General features: G+C 46.7%; 1 protein-coding gene across 1 annotated transcript in view; it reads right to left on the bottom strand.

Moving 5' to 3' along the window:
• The window catches only part of LOC146816620 (cytochrome P450 2K1-like), a 376,635-nt gene that overhangs the window by 35,243 nt on the left and 313,494 nt on the right, over positions 1-27,898 (bottom strand). Inside the window, exons 6-7 of the mRNA XM_085610495.1 lie at positions 18,209-18,350; positions 17,089-17,273 (exon numbers count right to left, since the gene is read on the bottom strand). Of these exons, the coding sequence (XP_085466621.1) occupies positions 17,089-17,273; positions 18,209-18,350 (327 nt within the window). The remainder of the gene's footprint in view (positions 1-17,088; positions 17,274-18,208; positions 18,351-27,898) is intronic.

Here is a 27,898-nt window from a genome sequence, read left to right on the forward strand (position 1 = left end):
CCCACCAGTGACCATTTCATCGGTCGCCCCATCCAGTAAGTGCCAGTTTGTTTAAGACTTTCCTCCACTGTCTCGCTGTAGAGTGTGCTGGAGAAGCTGACCCTAAGCAGTTAGCTGATTTGGATTTCGACCGCTGTCTTGGTGCTTTCAAGTTCTGCGAACTGTCCCTTGTGAAGTGAGGTGTTCGGGGGTATTTTTCGAGCCCCAGTGTTTGTGACATTTGTGTTTGTCGAACTACGCTTGGCCCCAACGCGACGAGACCATCGGATAACATGTGGCTCAAGTTTTGGATGGTGCGTGTGTTTTTAACCGGCAAAGTGTAATTCTCAAGTCTGCCGTGTATTTATTGGACGGTGTGATTGGACTGTCACGTTGGATGATCGGGGGCAGAGATCGAGCCTCAGAGCCTTTGCGATATGATTGCAAACAGAGTGGACTTAAGAGTTTGCTCCTGCTGGATTTGCCTGCGATCGTTCCTGTGCGCTTTATTTTTAAAAAAACACCGTAACAGTCTTCACCTGAGCGCGCACATATCTTACCTTAGTGTAGAGTTGCTTGGAGTTCCTGAACAGTGTGATGACGTCTGAGGTGTTTGTGACGCTGGTATACGTTTAGCTCACGCTACGTGCTGCCATTTTAGGATTGGCGGATGATTGTGTATTTCTTCCGCTTTGCCAACCACGTCAGGTCTTTCGTCAGCGCATTTCCTGTCAACACGTTTTTGCCAACCTTGAATCCTTTGGAGTGTCTGGAGATTCTGTTGAACTATCAAGGATCCTTGGATGTGAAGAACTGGTATGGCGGAAGGGCTATGGGACAGTGAATTCGGGTGAGTGATCGCTCACCGGCGCAAGAGACTTCCTTTTTATTACTAGATTACCGTTTGTGGGGTGGTCACTGTTCGTGGGGCGGTTACTCAAGTTGTGGATTTACAGGGTAATTGTTGGGTGGAGTTTTGAGCCTTAGTTTGTTTCTGTCTCGGTCAACATGTTTGGGATGGATGTATGGATTTTCTTTTTAGTGTGTTTGAACCCTGTTCACAAATTCTTTTTTTTGTACCTTGTTATGCAAATAGGGTGAGTTCTGTGGTGTCTCAAAGCATGCAGTAGGGGGAGTATATTTTATCCCTAGTCCTGTCGCTGTTCTTTGTTTTGGGTTTAATAGGTCTAACACCCTGTTTCTCTCACGGGAGTCGTGTAGTGTCTTAGGTTGTCTTTATATGAATAAGAGGGAGAGAAAGAGTATGGTGTCTTTGGTTTTGTTAGTGTATGTTTTCATAAACTTTGCTTTGTGCGAGGTGTTGGTCTGTGTGTATCAGTACGCACGTTAGAAGTCTCTTTATGTTTGAGGCTTCTCAGGCTTATCTGTCTGGTTTAACCCATGATTTGGCGGTTACCTTGTGTGGGGTGTCGGTCTGTGCGTTATGGGTGCGCACGTAAGAAGACCTTTGTTTTAGGCTTCTCAGACTTACCTGTCTGGTTTTACCCATGAGTGTTGGTGGTTGCCTCGTGTGAGGTGTCGGTCTGTGCGTTATGGGTGCGCACGTAAGAAGATCCTTACTTAGGCTTCTCGGACTTACCTGTCTGGTTTTACCCATGGGTGTTGGTTACTTGTGTGAAGTGTTGGCCTGTGCGTGGTGGGTGCGCACATTAGAAGACCTTTGTCAAGGCTTCTCAGACTTTTCTGTCTGGTTATACCTTTGGGTTAGTGGTACCTCGTGTGAGGTGTTGGTCTGCGTGTTATCAGTATGCACGTTAGAAGACTCCTAATGTGAGTCTTCTCAGACGTATGTCTGGCTGTACCCTTTAATAGGTTACTTGGTGAGAATGGTTGGTCTGTGTGTCATGGGAGCGCACGCGTAGAAATTGTTTATCTTTTTATCATCTTGATTTGTTTGTCAGGGGATGCAATGTTACCCTTTTCAAGTTTTTACTTGAAGCTCATTGGTTTTTGGGATGTGTGTCTTTCTATCTTCGCACAGTTTATTTATTTGGCGTCGTTGCATAATGTACTTTGTTTTTGCATTCTACTATCTTCACAATTTGCACAAAAGTACATTGTTTTTGCATGTTCATATTTTCACTAATTTGATGAGGGGGGGATGTGTTGTAATCTAGGAAGTTTATAATGCATCTACTCTCTGTTGCTGTCCTTGCCTTGCTGCTCAGTCTGTGTGATGTCATCGGAATGTTGAGTGTGTTTGAGTGGAAGCAAAGATCAGTTGGAGATGGGCTGAGCAGCAGGGAGGCTGCTCCTGGTGGGGCATTGCTGGATATTAATCAAGGCCTAATTTGAACTTGTTGTGGATCCTGCTTGAAGAATAAAGCTAAGATCTTGGACCACATCTTATGGACTACCTGGCTTTCTTTAATTGCAACAGAGCCGTTCGTGCATTGTGGAACTCTGCTCATTCAACTTTGTGTCTGCCCTGGGTGTGAGGGACTGCGAGGCTCTGCGGCTGTGAAACCAGCTACAGCTGCGGCCTCTTCCCGGACACTCCCCCTGCCTGCCTTCAAAGAGATGACTCACGGCCCATGCTTCGCGGGAGCCGTTCGTGCATTGTGGAACTCTGCTCATTCAACTTTGTGTCTGCCCTGGGTGTGAGGGACTGCAAGGCTCTGCGGCTGTGAAACCAGCTACAGCTGCGGCCTCTTCCCAGAAACTCCCCCTGCCTGCCTTCAAAGAGACGACTCACGGCCCCCGCTTCGCGGGCGCCGTTCGTGCATTGTGGAACTCTGCTCATTCAACTTTGTGTCTGCCCTGGGTGTGAGGGACTGCGAGGCTCTGCGGCTGTGAAACCAGCTACAGCTGCGGCCTCTTCCCGGACACTCCCCCTGCCTGCCTTCAAACAGACGACTCACGGCCCCCGCTTCGCGGGAGCCGTTCGTGCATTGTGGAACTCTGCTCATTCAACTTTGTGTCTGCCCTGGGTGTGAGGGACTGCGAGGCTCTGCGGCTGTGAAACCAGCTACAGCTGCAGCCTCTTCCCGGACACTCCCCCTGCCTGCCTTCAAAGAGACGACTCACGGCCCCCGCTTTGCGGGAGCCGTTCGTGCATTGTGGAACTCTGCTCATTCAACTTTGTGTCTGCCCTGGGTGTGAGGGACTGCGAGGCTCTGCGGCTGTGAAACCAGCTACAGCTGCGGCCTCTTCCCGGACACTCCCCCTGCCTTAACTAATTGCATTGTTTAACATAGCGTGACAATCACACTTTATACATGAATCTTTGATGTGCCTATAAGTGTTTAACTAAAATAAAATAAAAACATGGTGACAGTTAACAATTTTAATACCCACATATAAAATTTTATATTTCTAGGTCCTATGCACCGTTGAATGTTTTTTCATATTTCTTAACAGAGCACCAGGTGCTTAAATCGTATTCACCGCTTAACTCCACATTTCAATCATAGCCTTTCAGAATACACATTATTATTTCCTGATTAGCAGTCTGTTCACACTATAGTACTTTGCTACTAATTGTGACATAGCAATTTCAAATGTACTTCCATATGTTACATAAATGTTTTACTCGGAGATTTAAAGGGATTTTATGAGGGAATAAAGGGGAGAGAATTAAAGGCCTGATCCACAAAGCAATTTTTGATACTGGAAGATATTTGTTATTCCCAATAGTGACAGCGGGTGCCGTTCGTGCATTGTGGAACTCTGCTCATTCAGCTTTGTGTCTGCCCTGGGTGTGAGGGATTGCGAGGCTCTGCGGCTGTGAAACCAGCTACAGCTGCGGCCTCTTCCTGGACACTCCCCCTGCCTGCCTTCAAAGAGACGACTCACGGCCCCCGCTTCGCGGGAGCCGTTCGTGCATTGTGGAACTCTGCTCATTCAACTTTGTGTCTGCCCTGGGTGTGAGGGACTGCGAGGCTCTGCGGCTGTGAAACCAGCTACAGCTGCGGCCTCTTCCCGGACACTCCCCCTGCCTGCCTTCAAAGAGACGACTCACGGCCCCCGCTTCGCGGGAGCCGTTCGTGCATTGTGGAATTCTGCTCATTCAACTTTGTGTCTGCCCTGGGTGTGAGGGACTGCGAGGCTCTGCGGCTGTGAAACCAGCTACAGCTGCGGCCTCTTCCCGGACACTCCCCCTGCCTGCCTTCAAAGAGACGACTCACGGCCCCCGCTTCGCGGGCGCCGTTCGTGCATTCTGGAACTCTGCTCATTCAACTTTGTGTCTGCCCTGGGTGTGAGGGACTGCGAGGCTCTGCGGTTGTGAAACCAGCTACAGCTGCGGCCTCTTCCCGGACACTCCCCCTGCCTGCCTACAAAGAGACGACTCACGGCTCCCGCTTTGCGGGAGCCTTTCGTGCATTGTGGAACTCTGCTCATTCAACTTTGTATCTGCCCTGGGTGTGAGGGACTGCGAGGCTCTGCGGCTGTGAAACCAGCTACAGCTGCGGCCTCTTCCCGGACACTCCCCCTGCCTGCCTTCAAAGAGACGACTCACGGCCCCCGCTTCGCGGGAGCCGTTCATGCATTGTGGAACTCTGCTCATTCAACTTTGTGTCTGCCCTGGGTGTGAGGGACTGCGAGGCTCTGCGGCTGTGAAACCAGCTACAGCTGCGGCCTCTTCCCGGACACTCCCCCTGCCTGCCTGCCTTCAAAGAGACGACTCACGGCCCCCGCTTCGCGGGAGCCGTTCATGCATTGTGGAACTCTGCTCATTCAACTTTGTGTCTGCCCTGGGTGTGAGGGACTGCGAGGCTCTGCGGCTGTGAAACCAGCTACAGCTGCGGCCTCTTCCCGGACACTCCCCCTGCCTGCCTGCCTTCAAAGAGACGACTCACAGCCCCCGCTTCGCGGGAGCCGTTCGTGGATTGTGGAACTCTGCTCATTCAACTTTGTGTCTGCCCTGGGCGTGAGGGACTGCGAGGCTCTGCGGCTGTGAAACCAGCTACAGCTGCGGCCTCTTCCCGGACAATCCCCCTGCCTGCCTTCAAAGAGACGACTCACGGCCCCCGCTTCGCGGGAGCCGTTCGTTCATTGTGGAACTCTGCTCATTCAACTTTGTGTCTGCCCTGGGTGTGAGGGACTGCGAGGCTCTGCGGCTGTGAAACCAGCTACAGCTGCGGCCTCTTCCCGGACACTCCCCCTGCCTCCCTTCAAAGAGACGACTCACGGCCCCCGCTTCGCGGGGGCCGTTCGTGCATTGTGGAACTCTGCTCATTCAACTTTGTGTCTGCCCTGGGTGTGAGGGACTGCGAGGCTCTGCGGCTGTGAAACCAGCTACAGCTGCGGCCTCTTCCCGGACACTCCCCCTGCCTGCCTTCATAGAGACGACTCACGGCCCCCGCTTCGCGGGAGCCGTTCGTGCATTGTGGAACTCTGCTCATTCAACTTTGTGTCTGCCCTGGGTGTGAGGGACTGCGAGGCTCTGCGGCTGTGAAACCAGCTACAGCTGCGGCCTCTTCCCGGACACTCCCCCTGCCTGCCTTCAAAGAGACGACTCACGGCCCCCGCTTCGCGGGAGCCGTTCGTGCATTGTGGAACTCTGCTCATTCAACTTTGTGTCTGCCCTGGGTGTGAGGGACTGCGAGGCTCTGCGGCTGTGAAACCAGCTACAGCTGCGGCCTCTTCCCGGACACTCCCCCTGCCTGCCTTCAAAGAGACGACTCAAGGCCCCCTCTTCGCGGTTGCCGTTCGTGCATTGTGGAACTCTGCTCATTCAACTTTGTGTCTGCCCTGGGTGTGAGGGACTGCGAGGCTCTGCGGCTGTGAAACCAGCTACAGCTGCGGCCTCTTCCCGGACACTCCCCCTGCCTGCCTTCAAAGAGACAACTCACGGCCCCCGCTTCGCGGGCGCCGTTCGTGCATTGTGGAACTCTGCTCATTCAACTTTGTGTCTGCCCTGGGTGTGAGGGACTGCGAGGCTCTGCGGCTGTGAAACCAGCTACAGCTGCGGCCTCTTCCCGGACACTCCCCCTGCCTGCCTTCAAAGAGACGACTCAAGGCCCCCTCTTCGCGGTTGCCGTTCGTGCATTGTGGAACTCTGCTCATTCAACTTTGTGTCTGCCCTGGGTGTGAGGGACTGCGAGGCTCTGCGGCTGTGAAACCAGCTACAGCTGCGGCCTCTTCCCGGACACTCCCCCTGCCTGCCTTCAAAGAGACGACTCACGGCCCCCGCTTCGCGGGCGCCGTTCGTGCATTGTGGAACTCTGCTCATTCAACTTTGTGTCTGCCCTGGGTGTGAGGGACTGCGAGGCTCTGCGGCTGTGAAACCAGCTACAGCTGCGGCCTCTTCCCGGACACTCCCCTCCTAGCAGGTCACTACCTATATATTCTGAGACCAGTGACGCGGCGCGGGACGCGGCGCAGGACGCGCGCCGGGCAAAGCCCGGGCCAAGGGCGGGCCCGTTCTAGCCCGTTACAGACCGAGTAAGACCGGACCGGGCCCCCTTTCTAACATTTCCAATTGTGAAGTTGTGTGTACTGGACGTCGTCGCTGTCTTGTAAATATTGGCTGCTTAATAATTGTTGTAATTATACGTTATTATCCATGGCGACTACACGAGGGAGTAGGAGCAAGGTGATTAAGGATGTTACTAATATTACTGGCCCATTAGATAATATTATTGTAAGAGCGAATTCTATTATTGACCAAGGAATTGCTCTTATGGAACGAAGAGTGTCACAAGACCTATTATTAGCAAAGCGTTCCTCTATGGGCCTTTTTGCGACAGCTAAAACTCCCGACAACACAAGTAACAAAGTACCCCCTGCCTTACTACATGCGGATATACATAGCATCCCTAATGTAGTATATTTGTCTTTTTCAATGACGGAATGCATATCCTCCTCGCAATTAGAGAGGTCCCCGATTCTTGCACCGGAGTCTTTGGTATTAGAACCACGGTCGCAAGACTCAACCAATAGACAGACGATGAGAGAGAAAGAGGGTGCAATACCAAAGATACCTAAAAACCCCAGGAGAAAGTACAAGAAAAATGAACCTAAAGTGAAAAAGTCCAGGAACCCAAAAAAACTATTGTTACTGGGGATAAAGGGATAGGCGAACTTCCCATTAGAAGGATAGAACGAACTGAACAACAGTTAAAGGATGTCCCTATTCAAAATTGTCCTAATGTGGATAGTGTGTTATTGGATTTGTCGAGTGTTGTTATTTCTTCCCCGATGTCTACAAATTCTGAGCCTTTGAAGGCTGACTATAAGTTAATTGAACACATAAGGGAGCTTTTTAAAATATATCTTACCCCGCTAGAAACTAGACTGAAGAAGTTTGAGATGCAGTTAATAGATTTGGCTGCTTCCTCTAAGATCTCGACTAATACTGAGCCATTAAAGGTTGTGGATGGGATACCAAAAAGTACAACAAATCTATTAGTGGGACTTCCAACAGTTAAATTGTTAACCCACGCTACAAAAGTAAATAGTTTGGCATCTGTTAATACAGAGAACTATATAACAGAAAAAATTAACCATCCTTCTGGAAACAATGTTCAAGGGCCAAACACACAGAAAGATTCTAATAGGGGTCTCAAACAGGGAAATTTAGTTATAGATTTGCCCCCAGAAGCATTTCCTTATTTGGTGATTTTAACTGGGGTTCCTGAATTGAAAGAGGACAAAGAAGAACCCTTTGGATCTTTGAAAAATAAGGTCCAATATTGGCTTAATACAAATCGACCACTTCCTCCGAATAGGACGAGTAAGATCCTAATGGTCCGCAGGGTTTCCTGGCTGGGGGCAGAAAGAAAAACAACACAGGGTGATTGTGTCCTGGTCAATTTTGAGGACCCGGAAACGGTTGACTATATTTGCTCTTGGGGAAATCAGCTCATAAATGAGAGTATTGAAACTAAACGATTATCTTTTTTTATCCTCCTAGATCTCACCCATATTTACCCAATGATTGTAATTGGGTCACTGTAAAATCCCGTGATAGAAGAGCGGTCACAAGGGATTGGGGAAGGCAAGTTAATAGGGATCCAATACATAGTGACATCTGGAGAGGATTACCTACCTCCAATCGATACAGTAGTTTAGAGACGGTGGATTGACTCCATCAGACTGGACCTAGTTTTCCTGTCAATTGTTTTAGTTTCAATAAAATGTATAAAAGTTTAAACTACCCGCTAAATGACCCCCAAAGGGATGTTAATGAGGGTAGGATAAAAAACTTGTTAGATCCCCTAATAACACCTAAAGCTTCATTTGATGAATTTGACAAACAAGAGTCTGAAAAAATCACACATTTTGTCCTTGGTATAAAAAGCGTTTTATCCCCGAAAGTTGTTCATTCCACAGTGCAGTCTGACGTGGAACACAACTCTCCTTCGGTGGAAACACATTTGTGTGCGGTCTGCTCTTCTGACGAAGAGTTAGATATTGAACGCAACCCTCCTTTGATGGAACCAAATTTGTGTGTAGATTATTCCCCTGACGAGGAGCGTCATCGAGACGCCGTAAGGGGAGAGTTGGCTCTTCTATCCTGGAATATAGCAGGCTTAGCAAATAAGGTAAATGATCCCATCTTTTGTGACCTAATTGAGAAGAATGACATTATTTGTCTGCAGGAGTGCTGGGAACAGGTTGAGATTCATTTTGCAGGGTATCGTACGTACTTCACCCCTGCAACCCAGTCCAGGAGAGGTAGAAACTCGGGGGGGGCTTTGTACCTATATTTCTAATATGGTCAACTTGGCAATAAAGCAACAGGATACAGAGGGGCATAATTGTTATCAGGTCTTCTGTTTAACTGCAGGAGGAAACCGACTTATTTTAATAAATCTATATAACAACATCCCGAAGGAAGACTTGAATAAAGCATTTGAAGATTTAAATAATTCAATATCCCGTGCTATCGGTTTGGAACAAAATGATATTTGTATCATTCTGACGGGGGATTTTAATTGTCACTTGTGCCCTTATAACAATTCCGGTATATGTGGAATGGTTAATTTAATTGGCAACCCATGTACACATTTCGAGCATACCGTGCTGGGAAATATGTTTAATAGCTTAATTTTTTAATGGGACTTGGGATTTGCAAATGAACTGTGTACACCTCAGGTTCATTTCCAACCCACTTTTAATGGGCGTGGTCTAGTGTCTGTTATAGACTACACTATGGTTAGCACTACTCACAACCGTAAAGTCCTGTTGTGGAAAACATTGGACACTGCAATGAGTGACCACTTCCCGATTAGCTCAATCTTCGATATTGATAGGAGTACCAGATCTGTCCCAAACGTAGCGGAAAACCTTTCCCGCCATGCTATCTCCTTGGCAAGACAAAACGGATATGCTATAAAATGGAACAAGGTCGACCCTTCAAACTTTCTCCAGAACCTGATACTGGATCAATATAATAATGTCAGGATTTGTCTTGAGGATCATCCTGACCCCAGTTTGATTATTTGTGCCTTTGACCAGATTACGTCATTCATTGCCAAAAAGTTAACAGGAACACTACGAGACAAGGCCTGCCAAAAAATAATTGGATGGTTCAACTCGGATTGTTCCAAAGCACATTCTAACTTAAAGCAGATTTTAAAGAAAACACCTAAAAATATGCTAGAAGTTAGAGCCGCCAGTGCAGCTTATAAAATATCATTAAAAAAACGGAAGCGGGAGCTCAAGGAGAATGCGTGGAATGCATTAGTAAAGGCAAGCTCCTTGAGAGATAACATTGCGTTTTGGAGAGCAGTAAATGCCCCCTTTTTCGTTGAAAGGAATTCTGATAAGCTGGATCTTGCGATAGAAGAATCAACCTGGGTGGATTACTTCACTGAGCTCTATAAAAAAGATGTCTTGCTCAGTATAGCCTCCAAACCCTTAATCCAGCAGGTTGCTGTGGAACCTACTGCTTCTGTTCTATTCCCTTTGGGGATTGTTTTTTCTGCTTCTGAAGTAGAATTGGCCCTACAGGAAAGTGCAAGAAACAAAGCCCCCGGGCCTGATGGGGTCCCTACAGATATATATAAAGATACTGTTTCTTTATGGGCCCCACTGTTGACTAATGTGCTAAATAGTTTTAACATTAAGGGATTTCCACCGACCTGGCAGGAAGCCATTGTGGTGCCTATTTTTAAAAAGGGAGACCGAACTGATCCTAAATGTTATAGGCCTATCTCCCTACTTGATTCACTGATGAAAGTGGCAGGTAGAATTATTTTAAACAGATTGCACACTTGGGCAGAGGAATACGATGTTATTTCTAAGTTTCAGTACGGTTTCAAGGCTGGTCTAGGTACTGTTGAACAAGGGCTCAACTTGGCCTTAATAACTGGCAAATACATGATGGCAAAAAAGGGTAATCTTTTTATGACCTTCGTTGACCTTAGTTCAGCATTTGATTGCCTGGACCATGACGTACTATGGGACACTTTAAATAGGCTTGGGCATAGATTTAAACATCCTTAATTTTATCAAAGCATTATACAGAGAGGCAGGGGCTAAGGTGCGTTTCGGTAACAAAGGGGAGTGTACTGACAAGTTTCCAATTATGAAAGGTGTCAGACAGGGTTGTATTTTGGCACCTTTTCTTTTTAATTTGTACATAAATGAAGTGGCAGATTTTTTAGTTAAACAAGAGTTAGATTATCCTCAAATTGACGGCACCGCAGTGCCCATTTTACTATATGCGGACGATGCGGTCATCATGGCCAGAACTCAGCTGGGCCTTCAAAAGGCTTTAACCAGCTTTTCTTTCTTTATGAGTTCTAGGGGTTTAAAAATAAACATAGGGAAAACCTTTTCCATGTGCTGCTCGTCAAAGAATAAACTTTCTTGTAAGACTTTTATCGACAAGTCTAAGATAGAACTTACCAGTACTTTCTCATATTTGGGGATTGTTTTTAATCAAAAAGGTACTTGGAAAGCAGCAATTAGGGCTAGGAATCTTGCTTTTGCCCGAACTTTAGGAGCAATAAGACAGTTTGCCAATAAACTAGGGGGCAGGCCTGTACGTATTTTAATGGACATTTATAAGTCTAAATGTATATCAACTGCTCTATACGGATCTGGCATATGGGGTATCGCAGATTCCCAGGAAATCCAAGTAAAAGAAAATATTTTCCTGCGCTATTTGTTAGCGGTCCCCAAATCGACCTCTACATATATATGTCATAGGGAATTGGATTTGGTTTATATTTCGGATCTCATTAAAATCAATCCATTACTCTTATGGCATAAGATATGGACTTCAGAGGCAACTGCTTTCAATAGAACTATCTTGAGTGATTGCCTTAAACTAGAGAGGTGGAAAGACATCCATTGGATCTCCTATGTAAAGGAGTTTACGACCAATATGGGGCATCAAGCTTTTTTCGATAATCCCTCCTCGCTATCCTTGATCTCCAGAAAGGCTTTTAAGATAAGCTGTCTTGCTTTCCTGGAGAACAAACGATGGCTTGAGGAGAGGACTAAGACATCTGTAACTCATTACAACTTACTTGTGCAGGGCCCTGGTTTGCAGCTTTATCTGTCTCCTGACTACCCTTGTTACGACAGAATGTTGTTATCGCGCCTGAGAACTGGCACCTATTATAGGTTGATAACATTCCCAGTTAGCAATGATTGGTCCTTAAATTTAATTAATTGTCCCTGTGACGATCTTGCTTTGCAATCTTCAATACATTGTGTTCTATTTTGCAAGTATTACGCTTGGTGAAGAAAGAAATATCTGATTCCCCTTCTTAAGACCTGGGGCCTAAGACGGTGCAGATCTGCGTATCTAAAGTTACTCCTATTAGAAGATGAAATAACTATTAGTGCTTTATCCAAGTTTTTAAAATTTGCAATTCGATGTAGATTAACTTTGGATTCATTTTTTAGTGTTTGTTTTTATGTCTGTTATCCCCTTTTTTGATGTACATAACTTGTATGCAATTCGATTTCTTTTTTAACTATGTTCATTTGATTGTGCTTTTATGATTTTAACTCTAAAATCGAATAAAGCTATCTTTGACTTGACTTGACTTGACAGAGATTTATGAGTGCTCATTGGCTCCATAACACTCCGAAAGAGTAACTTTTGAGTTTCAAACTTATATATACAAATGAAGGACTCTTGTCATATGTCTACTTGGCCTAGCTGCTACCTGCACAGTTGCTCACCATTATCTGCTGTCCTGCTAGGATTACTTCCTACTCTCTAACTACCCGATCTTACTTGCTCACCCTTAATGGCTTTATCTAGACCCTTCTCTACTCAAATGCCCCTAATAGGGCTCAGTCTGGCCACCAGGGAACAGGGAAAAGGGTAGGTCTAACCAGTTGCTGTCATATTTCCGGTGAGGGATCCGAAATGCAACATTAATACCAATTGGATGACAGCTGCAGTTTGCTGTAATTCGTTCTTTCCAATGAATAAGAACAGACAGTTATGAGTGTTACCAGTTAGGGGAAAAATTGCTGGGGGCCTTCAGGTGTTCTGGGACAGACTGACGTCATCGACCTGTTGAAGATGCTTTACATTATACCTGCAGTTCTACAATAAATACCTAATTGACTACTCAGCAGTCTGAAATATTTTGCATTAAGGATGGCAGGGTGAAACATGTGCTGGCTGCGTAGACACAACTACACAACTCAAGAACTGCTGGATTTTTGAGAGAATGTTATCACAGAGCAGAGAGCTTGTGAGAAGTAGTAAGGACACATAGCAACTCTGCAGTCACAGTAGGCTAGTGAATATGGAAGATTATAAAAAGCACTTCATTTCCAGCACTATCTGCATAGAGTACAGAAAGTCTCGGGTATCCTGTTTCAATGTTATTATGACTTCATGCAATTTTCTTGGATGTGAGTTACATTTCTACCTAAAAAAATAAATAAAACTACCATTATCCTCCCGGGACCAACAGAGTGAGGGTAGGTCTTCCCGCCAACCGCGTGGATTCTCAAGTAGGTGCATTTGCCCTGATGAAACCGCTGGTGGGTAAGTTTGGCGCTTACACCACTCGCATCAGGGACTGCGGGAGATCAGGTCTTTGAGCCCTCACAGTGCTCACTTAGATTTTGTGCCCTGATACACCTTTCTTCCAACCCATGTGCTTATACACTACCGGGTCCCCTCAGAGGGGTGCAGCTGCACTGGGGACTTTGGGGCGCTCACTCACAAGCCTGAGGTGGGTCCATTGGGACTCTTTGTTTCCTACTTACATAGTTGGTGATGTTGCTGACGAAATGTGGAGGTTGTTCTTTGGCTCACGTGGCGAGTGATGGCACCCACGTCCATCCATCAGCATTACCTACGTGGGTGCGCCTTGGGGGTCAGACTGAGGGGGCTACACTGGCTACTATGGGCTCAGTAAAATACGACAAACGCTCCTCATTAGCATCGACCCTCACTTTTGGGGTGCTTCAGCTTTAAACATACCACATCTCATTGAGCTCTCAAGAACTCTACCAATCATGATATGAACCTTCCTTTATATCTCCTACCTTTTCAAGGACACTGCACTATTCAGAAACCGACTAAACATAATTCTGACCCTAACGGGGTGAGTTCTCTTAACGTACGCAGCATCTGTACCAGTTGGGCTGCCTTTTTATGCTGCTTTTTAATGCTGCTGCTTTTAACGCTACTCCAAATCGCCTTGTCCATGATCACAACCACCCTGAGTAATGAGTGCCTTTTATCACTTTTGTTTTATTAGAACACAAGACAACTATAGTAGGTTTCTGCAATGCTCTGCTATATTTCTATGTTTCCCCCCTTTTCCCTACAGGTTGATGTCCTAGATCCACAGGTACCACTTTTTATGGTGCTGTATCGGTGGTCACTTAATTAATTGATTAGGGCCCACTACCAAAAACTGTGGATAGATCTTGCATTGGTCCTGAAGAATTGCCTTCAAATAGAAACAATGGGAAGAAACATGTTGACCCCGATAGAGCACGTCCCCGTGACCTTATAACAGGGGTGAGCAACATTCAAGCTTTCAACCAGGAAAGTGGCCACAATCATTAAAATTGTTCTGGGTGGACCACTACCTCCTGTTTTAGCCTCACTTCGTAACTTTCTACATTTACACTCACTAGGGCCCTCACACGCACTGCACACTATGGCATAAGGAAAAAAGATCTCCGCTAAAAGGCCCCGACAAGTGTGTCGATCGGGTATTGCAGCGCCGACCCAATAAGGAGCAGACCCGATGATAAAGCAAGACACCCCAGTGATGGGGGGGTGAGGGTCCCTTTCCAAAAGGAGGAAACCTACTCCTGCCTCTAGTGTGTTCTTCTCAACACACCATTTGCACATCAACTGACAGTGTTCACTAGGAACTGCATACCTTTCTGTTTTTGTTGTACTCAAGGGCTTGTATGCTGGACCTGGATAAATATAGCCTGCAGTCCCTCCTTAATTGTTAGAAAATTTAATTTATACCTCACAGCAACACACAATATTGAGTGCTTGTTGCACACACAAAAGTGTGGTGCTAGTGCATAAATCTTTAGACACTGTTGCAAGCGCCCCACAACCAGGGAGTTTATCTGTATTGGTCTGTCTTAATCAGTGGGTCATTTATGTAAAAAAGCCTTCTCATGCCCTCAGAGAATTAATAAAATGCACAAATCAGATAGACAGCATAGTCAAAGCTAGATTTACTGCAAAGGAAGAGTGAATGAGCACTGAAACAAGATCCTTCTCATAGGCTGATACATCAACCCTCCTGTGATCCTTTCACCAAAGGGACACCGTCTGCCACCACACCCTACGCACACGCCTCCACGACGCAGGAATCCGCAAAACAGCACTGGACTGAATCACCTCCTTCCTCACTGGCATTACCCAGAGAGTCCGCCTCGCTCCATTCCGATCCTAAGCCACCAAGATCACTTGCAGCGTACCCCAAGGATCATCCCTCAGCCCGACCCTTTTCAACGTCTACATGGCACTTCTCGCCAACATCGTCTGATCGCACAACCTCAACATCGTCTCATATGCTGACGACACCCAGCTGATCCGCTCCCTCACCAAGGACCCCGCCACTGCCAAAACCATCCTCCATGAAGGTATGAAGGCCGTCGCCGAATGGATGAAGAACAGCCACCTGAAACTGAACTCGGACAAGACGGAGCTGCACCAACACCCACCGACAATGCACGCAACCTGGGGTTCATCCTGGACTCGTCACTATCAATGACCCAGCAAGTCAACGCCGTCTCCTCCTCCTGCTTCAACACCCTCTGTATGCTTCACAAGATCTACAAATGAATCCCCACCGAACCAGAAGAACGGTCACCCAGGCCCTCGTCAGCAGCAGGCCAGACTACGGCAACGCCCTCTACGCGGGAACCACGGCTAAACTCCAGGAAAGACTTCAATGTATACAGAACGCCTCCGCATGCCTCATCCTCTACATCCCCCGCTACAGCCAAATCACAGCTCACCTGAGAGACCTGCACTGGCTCCCTGTCAACAAGAGGATCACCTTCAAGCTCCTCACCCACGCTCACAAAGCACTCCACAACACCGGACCAACATATCTCAACAAACGACTCACCTTCTACACCCCAATCCGCCAGCTCGGCTGACCTAGCCCTTGCCTCCGTTCCACGCATCCACTGAACCACCACCGGCGGCAGATCATTCTCCCACCTCGCCACCAAGACATGGAACACCCTCCCCATCCACCTGCAACAGACCGGGGACCTGCTGACCTTCAGGAAACTTCTCAAGACCCGGGTGTTCGAGCAGTAGCAGCACCCTCCTCCCCCCTTAGCGCCTTGAGACCCTCACGGGTGAGTAGTACGCTCTACAAATGGATTGATTGATTGATTGATGGTAATCCTTCAGTTGTGACATGCAGAGCAAAGCCCACCCATTGCTTCTCTAGAAGTGTGTGGAGCCAGAAGATTCTGTAATGATTTGCCTCATCCGCAGTATCATCCTCTACTGCAGGGATGGCAAGAGATAAGGATGGACTAAGGGAATCTTCCTGTTGGTGATTTTGTCTGCCCACTGATCATTCCTCTGTGCCACTAATACTCCTAATCATGCTCCATATGTCCTGCAACGTTTTTTCTTCACACACCTTCCCTCTAGGGATTATAGTGCTAGAGTCCAGCTGAACCAGTCTACCTTAGAGCCATTTCCTCGAAGGCACAATAAATGTGAGAGACAACAGTCCACGAGAAAAATCAGAGAGAAACAGTCAAACAATCTCACTTACATATACTCACAAGTACACCTTCATGGTAAGTCTGCATTCAATTGAGCTGCCACTCATATGTATAGGACACCTCTCATTTAAGCATGTAAGATGACTGGGTTTTATTTTCCATTTACTCTCACAAATATGGAAGTAGCAAAGAGGTAATGTATATGTACTTTAGGAAATATACAAACAGACAGGAGGACAATAGTAAAGAGAAGATACCAGCACATACACAATTTCAAGAGAGTGCAATTATCAGATGTAGAGTAGGTGTGCTCAATGGAAACAAAAACTCTATGTCATCCCTATAGTGTCATGTACAGGGGGGAAGACCCATCTATACAAACCAATTCAAAAAATGTCCAGAGCACCACCCAATAAGACAGCATGAATGTCCGTCACTCTAGCAGGTCCATTCAGGTAAGTTCAGTAGCAATCAGCAAAAGGTACACGTAGACAGATGGTTGGTTCCATTCCCACAGTTTATGGAATATGTGCACATGGATACACATGCTATTGAGGCAGCCACAGACTGGCTACACTTGATGCTTGTGACTTATCAAGGTCCTGACCAACCCTACACCTACCATACTTCATACTTCACACAACTCTCTGTTGGGTCTGAGAATTACTTACCTCTGCGGTTCCATAAATCGTGGGTGTTACTATTGGAATTGAATTTCTACTACCATTTGATGACTCTTCATGACGTACTATGTATAAGTCTTGAAAAAGTCGTCAAATACAATGAAACACGTCGGCTGTCATTAAACGGTCATTTGGAATAAAAATTAATGGAACCAACCATCTGTCTATGTGTATCTTTTGCTGATTGCTACTGAACTTACCTGAGTGGACCTGCTAGAGTGACGGACCTTTATACTGTCTTCTTTGATGGTGCTCTGGACATTTTTTTAAGTACCTTAGAAAATGTTACAAATAATCTCACCTTTGGTATGAAATAGCCTTTGAAATTCATATCCACTGTTGTCTCCCGGGCCAAGCTTAAAGGCACAATGTTGCCAAATCTCAGAACCTCATGGATCACTGCATCTGTGTATGGCATAAGCTTCCGATGTCCAATATTAGGTTGTCCTGAGCCTATCACTCTTTCAATCTCTTCCTGGACCTTTCCTGAGCAAATACAACAACACATTTTTAATCTGTCCGTTAAATACTTATCGCATATTTAATGCATGTCTGTGTTTTTTATAGTCCATATTAAGAATAAAAAAGGGCACAAATGATAAATCACTCAATGGGTTAACAATAAAGACAAAAACACATTTCATACAATCAATCATTTTCTGAAACAATTTACAGTATTGTTTTCTTTGGATTTTCTATATGCTCAAGACCAGTGTATCTCAGGATCTACCGGAGTGCCTTTCATGTTGGCTTAACTAAAACCACAATCTGTAGCCAGATGTATTAGGAAATGGGAAAACTCATGGTGCTGCAACATGTTGTTGCCCAAATCCCTTTGACAGTGGACTGAAACCACTACATCAGCCCACCATTCAAGTCCCACCACTATTTCACCTCAGCTTTCATGTCCCACCACTTGTTGAGTCAAGAGTTGCCCACCATTTTTGGCAGAACATGATCTCAAAAAAGCTGTCAAAGTACGGCTGCGCTGCGTTGTGTGGAGATTTGGTAAATACCCCCCTCTAAGTAAAAAACTCATAAGATTAATGGAAGAAAGTCTACATTAAGTGTGTGGTGCTTTCTACCTAACCCATGTTTTCTTAAAGACTGCCACCTTTGCCGGGGAGGCGGGATAAACCTAATTTGATGTTGGTTTCTCCTACTTAAATTATCGCCTCCTACGAAAATTGATGCCACTTCAAACAATTGTGCACCACAAAATGTTGCTGCTCGTGGAACATAATGCAGATTGTGCCCAGATTGGTGAAAGCAGTGCTTAGTACTCAAAATCTATTTCAGTGCAAATGCATGGTCCTGAATTAAACAAAAAAATCCATATTTTTCGACATATTTTCCACAATTGCATCACCAATGTGTATTCTGTTAGATGTTTCTTTGGCAATCATCATGGGATCCCTTACTCTGAATGTCTGGGTATTTCATCATGAGCAGGAAGCCCCAACGGAGAGTGGCAGAAGTGGTGTCTATTCCTGCTGTGAACAAGGTGGTCACCACACTTTGCAGGTTTAGTTCATAGAAATATGAATTTGGATTATCTTTCTCCTGTGGATAAAAAAGTACCATGTTCTAGTTAGCATTCACAATTAGTTGTAACAATGCATATGGCTATGTCTGAAAACCTCAAGAACACTTTTAAAGCAGTCTGTGACCATGTACTTATATCACCGAGTGATGCCAGAAACACTTGGGAAAGTTGTCCAGATTTCTAACCTTGTGTTCTCTGCCAGATCTGATAATCCCGATCACTCAAAGTTTAGTTTGCATTATGAATATTATGCCTATCAATTTCATATAATTTGTGATCAATGTCATACGTATATTCAAATATCAAATTCAAGTATCCTTGAAAATACTTACATAATTATTGGTTTTAGAACGAAAAACGAGTGAAACTATGTGTATCTGTCCTAAAATATTGACAATATTATAAAATCCATCTCAGTATTGGGTATGAAAAGGAGCCTGTCTGAACCACAACTTTACCAAGCTTGACTCTTGCTGAATGAGTTTCCACATTTAGGGCAATATGTAGGTAGCCAAATACCGGTCGGTAACGGCCGAAATTCGGTAAATATCCCGTTACCGACCGGTATTTAGTCAATTGAGATGTAGGAGGCCAAAAACAAGGTTTCGGTAAATAAGAATCGGTAAACACCGATTCATATTTACCAAATTCTAAATTACCGATTCATATTTACCGAATACATATTTTCCGATTCTGTAAATATGAAGTGGTAAAACGAGAAAAGAGATGTAGGTAAATTCGGTATTTAAGAAATCCATGAAATTCGGTATTTAAGAGTCGGTAATTAACACAGATTGAAAGCAGGTGGTAATCAGCAACAGTGCATATCAGCAATCCCAAAATGCAACAGCGTGGACACCATGGCCGCTCTGTATGTGATTGCAAGGCGCCTACGTCTACAGGCAGCAGGTCTGAGGATTTGGAGACGGGAGGAACGCATTTACAGACAGCGCATCACACTCTTTCAACAGACTGAGGCTGAGATACATGAAAGGTACAGGCTACACCCACAAACCATCATGGACCTGATAAGGGACCTGCACCCACTCCTGGACCAGCCAACAAGAAGGGCGCATGCCATACCACCACATGTGCAGGTACTCTGTAGCCTACATCTACTTGCATCTGGCAGTTACCAGGGGGTGATAGCTGCGGAAGGCGGTGTATCCCAGAGTTGCCTGTCCCGTTTCTTCAGGAAGTTCCTGGATGCCATGATGCAGAGAGTGCAACACTACATCAGCTTCCCAAACACACAGGCTGAACTGCAGAAAACCAAGACAGACTTTTACCAGATGGCACAGTTCCCGCATGTCATAGGCTGTATTGATGGCACACACATTCCAATCTGCCCACCAGCAGCCACTGAGCACATATACAGGAACAGAAAGTCCACCCACTCCATAAATGTGCAGGTAATCTGCGATGCAGGGAACATTATCACTGATATCGTAGCAAAGTTTCCTGGGAGCACCCACGACTCCTTCATCTTCCAGAACAGTGGGATCTACACACGCCTGGTTGCCGGAGAATTTGGAGAAGGATACCTGCTAGGTAAATCACTGTGACGCTCCCTAACACTTAGTGCAAATTATTGTGTATTGAGGCATGTGACTGATGGTTCTCTCTTACTCACCTAGGCGACAGTGCATATGCCGTGCGGTCATTCATCCTCACTCCCTACCTACACCCATCAACCCTGAGTGAGAGACGATATAATGTGGAACACAAATCAACACGCAATGTGGTGGAGCGCACGTTTGGACTATTGAAAAGCAGGTTCCGCTGCCTCCACAAAAGCGGAGGCGCACTCCAGTACTCACCCATCATCTGCTGCAAAATCATTGCCACTTGTGCAATGCTGCACAACCTTGCCACGAAGAGAGGTACAGAGGTGGAGCTAACTGATTATGAGGACAATGATGATGAGTCTGCACAGCCAGAGGCCAACGCAGCTGGAGTGGCAACAGCAACAGATGGGAGAGAGAGACGGGCAGAGATCACATGCAACTATTTCTGAGTAATAAGGGGACACAGCCAGTAGTTGGATTGCATGACGTAGTTTAATTATGCGGCACTACGCCACAACACAAAGAAAAACCTGTGCTCTCAATATTGTGCAATAACCAGTTGCAGATCAAGGGTTACTTCACCCAAATGTCTCATGCTATACTGGGCAGCATTAGTGTCTGCGCCCACGCACTACAGTGCGGGATGCCATTGATTGTGCATCCTCGCTAGTGGCAGCCCCATGCCGCCTGCTGCTCCTCTGTGTATCTGGGACAGGGGGGGTATTGCTGCTCCTGCTGGTTGTTTCTACGCTGTCCACAGCATCCCCAGCACCAGTTGTGGCCGACTGGCTTGTCAGTAGCACTTCCAGTGCACTGGTGACCCTCACCATCCCCCTTGAGACGTCATTGCTGCAGTGCGTCAGGCCCTCCTGCATTGCCACAGAGCGCCTGTGGCAGTTGCCAGCCGGTTGACTGCCCGTGTATGATTGTCTCTTCTCTGCCATTCCCGGCGCCGTGCAGCTCTGTCTGCATCAAACTTACTGCACAGCAGCATGACGGACACGGACATGTCCCGCATGCCGGCAGCCATGTCACTCATTCACTCAGCCATAGCGCTGATGCCCCTGTCCATATTTACAAATGTATCTTGGAATCCCAGCATTTGCCGCTGCACTGACATCATTGCCCTTGCCTGTAGGCGCTGTATCTTTACCATGGTGGCCTCCAGCCCCGAGAACACTCCATGGCTCTCACCCTGTGGTGGTGGACTCTGCACCCGAGCCCTGCGGCGACGTCTGGCACCTGTGTGTGCTCCCTCAGAGGCGGAGGGCACACTGGCATGGCTGCCATCCAGGGGCACAGTGGATGGTTCCGGCCCCCTGCAGTCTTCGGATGAGGACTCCGACATTTGCAACCTGGAAGCAGCACGCCTCCTTGACCTGAGCAATGCAGGCGGTGATGATGCCGGTGACTCCAGCATGAGTGGCGATGCTGGCTGTGGTGGTGATGCTGGCTGTGGTGGTGATGCTGGCTGTGGTGGTGAGGCTGCATGTGGTGCTGATCTCTGGCCAGAACTGGTGGTGGCCTTCCCTGAGCTGTGTTTCCGGTGTGCCCTCTCTCCCGTCTCATGTGCAGTCCTGCGCAATGTATCGTCTGTGGACAGAAATGCAACATCAGCTCAGTGTACCTGAAGCCCTGCATTGCTAGCATCACAATACAATTCTGAAACACTCTCACATTGTCCTCTGCCTGCTTTTCGCTAATGTGTGTAACATGCCTTGTTGTTCTGTGCTATTCAGTTCATGGTTGGGGTTTCCCGGACTACATCTCCCATAATGCATTGCTAGTATGCACTAACACATGGACTGGAGTGGGATACTCATTGCCCACTTGGGGAGTTGGGATAGGGGTAGGGGGGCCACATTGCTGTGCATGCGTCTTACCTTGTTTGGTGGCGGCTCTGGCAGAGCTGTCGGCATCCCCAATCCCCACGACACTCTCGGGCTCTATTGTGGACTCCACCAGCTCCTCCATTTCTGTGAGGGCAGGTGCCCTGTTCCTTCCCCCTCCTGTCCGGCTGGCCTCCTTCTGCAGTTCCCCCATCTTCCTCTTGGTGACGATGCGTAGGTCATACCACCGCTTTGTCAGCACGTCTATGTCCCTGGGGGTCACTCCGATTGCATTCACCTGCGCCTGGATTCCCAGCCAGATTTTCCTCTTCTCCGACTCAGGCACTTGCAGGGACTGCTTTCCAAACAGCTTCTGGTGCTGCTTGACCACCTCCTCCACTAGTACCTGCAGTTCCTTAGGGCTAAATTTTTGTTTCCTCCTCCTTTCCCCTCCATCTCTCTCTGTCTCCTGGCTGGACATTGTCAGTTTGAGGCTCACAATCAGGCACTGGCTCCCTTGCTCTGCTCTCCACTCCCAGCCTCTCCAGAGTCTGTTGATTGTGTGCACCTGCCTGGGTGTGGCCACTTCCTGGTTGGGTGGGGTTGGCCTTGCACTGGATTGGCTGATTCATCAAGTGATGTATATTTGAATTACCGATTCGGTAAACTCCGATTCGGTATTTACCGATTCGGTAAATACCACCTCGGTATTTACCGATTCGGTAAATACCGTTTCATGATTCCGGACGGTATTTTGGATTCGGTATTCATTTACCGAATTTTAAAGAATCGGTAATATTTACTGATTGTTTACCTACATACTATTTACCGATTCATAATTACCGATTCGGTAAAATTCGGTATTTATGAATCGGTAAATTGTATGTTACCTACATATGGCCCTTAGTAGACATAGGTTGAGATTGCTAGCTTTATCGCTTGGGAATACAGTGAATAAAGTCATCAGAAATGCAAATCATTCAGATCCAAATGCTTCAGTTAGTTACTGTTTTTCACTTTCTCATTCGTTCACTCACTTAGTCACTCACTAAGTCACTTACTCATTACTTGATACTGACACAAAACTAACATGGTATCCACGCTTGACCAATGTTCCCTCTAATTATTTTCCTCTGTGTGCGGCAGAGTAAGGTCTGTGTGTGCTGCAGTCAAGACTATGTGCGCCAAGAACCTGACCACGCGTGTAGACCAAGGCTTGAGCGGGATGAAAATACTCGGGGATCTTTCAAAGGGGCGTAACCAATGCAATTAAGGGTGTGGCTTTAAAGCAATTACGCTAAAAATATGTGCATCACTGATATTTTGCTGCTTCTGTCATTGCATCCAGATATATAATACAAGTAATATTACACCTACAAGAAGCCAAGACTATTGTCTTTGTCAATGGTTGTTTTTTGCATCAAGTTGTATATAATATTGAAAATGCTTCTGCTCTTGTGGTTGGGGTTGTGGCTTAATGCTCGAGCTGTCGGTTTAGGAGTTGGGTTTTTAGTCTCGGGTCAGCCTATCATCCTGTGATTCTGGGCGAATCAATTATTCTCCCCATGCATACAAAAATAAATATAATAATAAATCATGTAAAACGCTCCAATATTTTTGGGTTGAGTTCGCACTATATAAAAACTTGCTGCATTTCTTTTCTAAATGCGGGGTAGAAACCATAGCAGATGGAGAAAGAATGAGGAAGATAGAGGGAAAGAGAGGGCCGAACGGAAGAATGAAATATAGGAAATATGAAAAGAAGGAAGAAACTGCGACAAGAAGGAGAGGTCAATATAAGGATGGATATAAAGGTGAAAGGTTTGCGAGATGGAAGAATAAAGTTATATTTGCATGGGTGGGTGCACGTAAGAATGGATTGAAGGATGAATGTTTGGATAGATGGATGGAAACCTGGTTGGAAGGGTGAAAGGATGGGTGATTGATAAAAGGTGGGTGAAATGATGGATGGATGGATGGATGGATGGATGGATGGATGGATGGATGGATGGATGGATGGATGGATGGAATGGTAAAGGAAGGATGGATGGATTAGATGAAAAGACAGATGGATGGGAGCATGAATAGACAGGTGAAATGGACGCTGGATGAAAGGCTTAAAGGGTGGAGAGATTAATAGATAGGAGGGATGAAAGGATCTCTTCTAGGGAGGACAGACCTTACTAGGTTCACTCTCCTGATGGCATTTGAGGTACTGATTGAATTGGGGGGGGAGGGTATTTTAGTTTGCTTTTTGCCTACCGCTGTGTCCACAATACGTCATTGACAACAGCTAAAGGCTGTCTATAGGCGATACCTGGAAAGGACTGGCTAGGGAAAGGTTTAAAGTTAATGGCCCCTAAGCCCAAGGGCATGAGGGGCCCACAGCCATCTCTCTTTTACTACCAGATGATGGTTTTGGGAGTAAATCATTTAAATGTAAGGGGGTATTGGTTCTAATCTTGTGGAATGATTACTTCTGGCTTTTTCATATGAATCATATGGCAATAAAAGCACTAACTTATTATTTATGTCTTTTGAACTTTTAAACACAACAACGAGGGGATGAAGGAAAGGCAATGTCTTTCGGATGTACAACACATGGAGCTTTTACGGAAATGCATAGCTGACAATTTACGCAGTTCTCTGATTCTTCTACATGCGCTGCTGTAACATGGTGTTTACCCCTACGTGTCATACTGGAACCATTTGACACACCTTCATTTCACACATTACCCTCCGCTTCCTCTTATCTTGAATGTTGGTGCTATAACTCTATCTGGCTCTGTGAATTGAATGACGTTAATTCACTTACGAGTTTGATGAAGTGAGCGTATAGTGCTTTTTGAAGAAATTGTTTTTGAGCTTTTTCTGCATTCAGTATGGGTCATCTGGATTTACATGCAGGCCTGCCAAGTATCACCCATCAGGCGTTAGACAAACGCATTTCAGTGTGGTGGTCCGCATCACCGCACTGAAATACAGTCACGCAAAAGTATAGGGCCTGTTGGCTCTCAAATCCTAGTGCTGGCTGCTAATCATGCACTAATAATTCGGACTGAAACTAAAGCTGGACTGGAGCGTGCCATGCGCGCTGCTCCAGGCAGCCTTGGGGGCTGGTTGAGCTGCTTTGCAGGTCTAGCTTGTACAATGTAAAAATACAATTCGCGTGGCGTCGCATTAAATGATGACTGACATCACATCCAGAGAGAACGGCGGTGCGAGCGAATGGCTGAAGTTCTGGGGATTAAGTTGTGGGAGGCTGCAGCCAGTGGCACCTCGGTAATTTGTACATGAAAAATGACCCAACCCATCGACCTCGGCGGCCCAGAGCACACCATTGTGCAGCTGCGTTCCTGAAGTAATTAAAGTGAGTCAGTGGCTGCAGTGAGCTAGCTCTCACTCTGCTACTTCTAATAATGAAAATGGGCTTTTATAAATGATAAAATCACTTAACGTGTGCTCGACAGCTACCTCTAATGCAGCTGAAGTGCTGCAGTCAGTCTTTGTGCCTTTTCAGCAATGAAAGAGCTGCGCGAAAGATTTACTAGTCGCAGTACTAATCTCGTTTTGGGCCTCTCAGATCATGACTGAGACTGTGACCACAGTCCAACAAATTACTTTTAACAGTGACACAGCGGCGTTAGAATCAGCAGAGCCTGGTGTAGCTCTGTGACAGCCTGCTTGTGTGATCTGTGCCAATGGCTGCGTAGGTGTCGGCGCGCCGACCGGGGCGGACCGCTGGAGACATATGTTTTGAAATAATACAGCGTCCTGGCTAGCTTTGACCTATGTGGGTCAGCTGGGGAATTGTCAGACCTGACAGTTTTCTTTTTTATGTCTGTTTATTCCTGGAGTGTATGAAACATGCTGCAGTTGTTATGTGTGTGACACAAAAAATGAAGACTGTCAGAAAATTGTATATTTTAGCATTCAGCCTCTCACAACTGAGCTCGCCGTTCGGTGGTAATGTACCCACCAGCTTTTGAGCATTTACTGGCCTTGGTGAAGGGGCACTAACCTCATGACATCCTATGTGTTTGGCACATTCAAATGACATCGTATAGAGAAAACAAGAACAGGAGTTTCAGGCACGTGCTCTCAAAGTGCCCACGAGACATCAGTTTGCGTCTTTCCAGCGCCTCTTTGGGCCTTTGTGATCAGCTTGATCCTTTTAAGCTCACGGGACTATTTGAAACCTGCTTCGACACGCGAGGGCCTGAGCAGCACTATTTATAGCCCCTCGGCCGGGAACTCCCAGGCTTTTATTAGAAAAAACTCTAACGAAAGTCTCCCTTGTCTGGTGACACCTAGCCTCAACACACCCTTCACCAAAAAGAACTGAAAAAAAATGAAAGAGACCGGTTTGCCAATGTGCAGACCGTACTGCAAGCTCACTCGAGGTACTTCTGATAGAATTACTAGTACATATCAGTCCAAAAAGTAAACATGAAGCCCCAGGCAGGCACTGCAAAAAATATTCTGAGTTATTTCTTATCTCAGTTTCCTGCCCGCCCAGAGCCCAAGAGTTAATTGCCATTTGCACCCCTGTGCAGAATTAAATAAACAGGAGGAGGCCAGTGTTCGACCAGTGTTCTGCTTGAGTTTTCGGATCAGATAGAACCCGCTCATCAGAGCCTCACTAACCCAGTCAGAACGTTACCCCCCTCCCTCTCCCTAGGGCCTATCTACAATAGGTAACCACATATATCTTACCACCTAAGGACAGGGAATTCCTGCTATACATACCAAGACCTCTTATAATCGGCGGCCTCGCGATCCCATACGGATCCAGACCTCTCTGCCCATACGACAGTATCACAAGTGGCGGCCTCGCGATCCCCTACGAATCCAGACCTCTCTGCCCAAACGACAGTATCACAAGTGGCGGCCTCGCGATCCCATACGGATCCAGACCTCTCTGCCCATACGACAGTATCACAAGTGGCGGCCTCGCGATCCCATACGGATCCAGACCTCTCTACCCAGACGGCAGTCTTAGCACAATCGGCGGCCTCGCGATCCCATACGGATCCAGACCTCTCTGCCCATACGACAGTATCACAAGTGGCGGCCTCGCGATCCTATACGAATCCAGACCTCTCTACCCAGACGGCAGTCTCAGCACAATCGGCGGCCTCGCGATCCCATACGGATCCAGACCTCTCTGCCCATACGACAGTATCACAAGTGGCGGCCTCGCGATCCCATACGAATCCAGACCTCTCTACCCAGACGGCAGTCTCAGCACAATTGGCGGCCTCGCGATCCCCTACGAATCCAGACCTCTCTGCCCATACGACAGTATCACAAGTGGCGGCCTCGCGATCCTATACGAATCCAGACCTCTCTACCCAGACGGCAGTCTCAGCACAATCGGCGGCCTCGCGATCCCCTACGAATCCAGACCTCTCTACCCAGACGGCAGTCTCAGCACAATCGGCGGCCTCGCGATCCCCTACGAATCCAGACCTCTCTGCCCATACGACAGTATCACAAGTGGCGGCCTTGCGATCCTATACAAATCCAGACCTCTCTACCCAGACGGCAGTCTCAGCACAATCGGCGGCCTCGTGATCCCCTACGAATCCAGACCTCTCTGCCCATACGACAGTATCACAAGTGGCGGCCTCGCGATCCTATACGAATCCAGACCTCTCTACCTAGACGGCAGTCTCATACGACAGTTCATCCTATGATCACCATAACATACAAAAAGGGAATCAGTCTCACTATTCATCAGATCACACAAGGATTGCCAGTTCGAGCATAGCCTGTTCTCAGGTTCGAGGGGCTCCTCTTTCCCTTATTCAGTTACCACTTACCTGATCAGGGTTAACATCTGTTCATGTAGCCGCAGCTGACTATAAGAATAGGCTACCCTCTCATACAAGAACACGCAGCACATGTTGGTTCACTACAAACTGGGTACTTTATTACTCATTACATACACAATCACATAACATTACGATATAACACATAACCTGCAAAGAAAAGTGAAAGATTAAGTTGTACACTCTAATAAGAAAGGGTCGACATCACCTTAGTAGTATGTAGCCTGCACTCAGTGGTCATCTAGGTTCCCTTCTCGTCTGTGCCTCGGCTCGCCTGGAAACACCCTTCTCCGAGTCACTGGGACCTCTTCCTTATCGGCTACTCTCTCCTCTC

Source organism: Triturus cristatus, chromosome 6 (genome assembly GCF_964204655.1).
Source record: "Triturus cristatus chromosome 6, aTriCri1.1, whole genome shotgun sequence".
Classification (NCBI taxonomy): domain Eukaryota; kingdom Metazoa; phylum Chordata; class Amphibia; order Caudata; family Salamandridae; genus Triturus; species Triturus cristatus.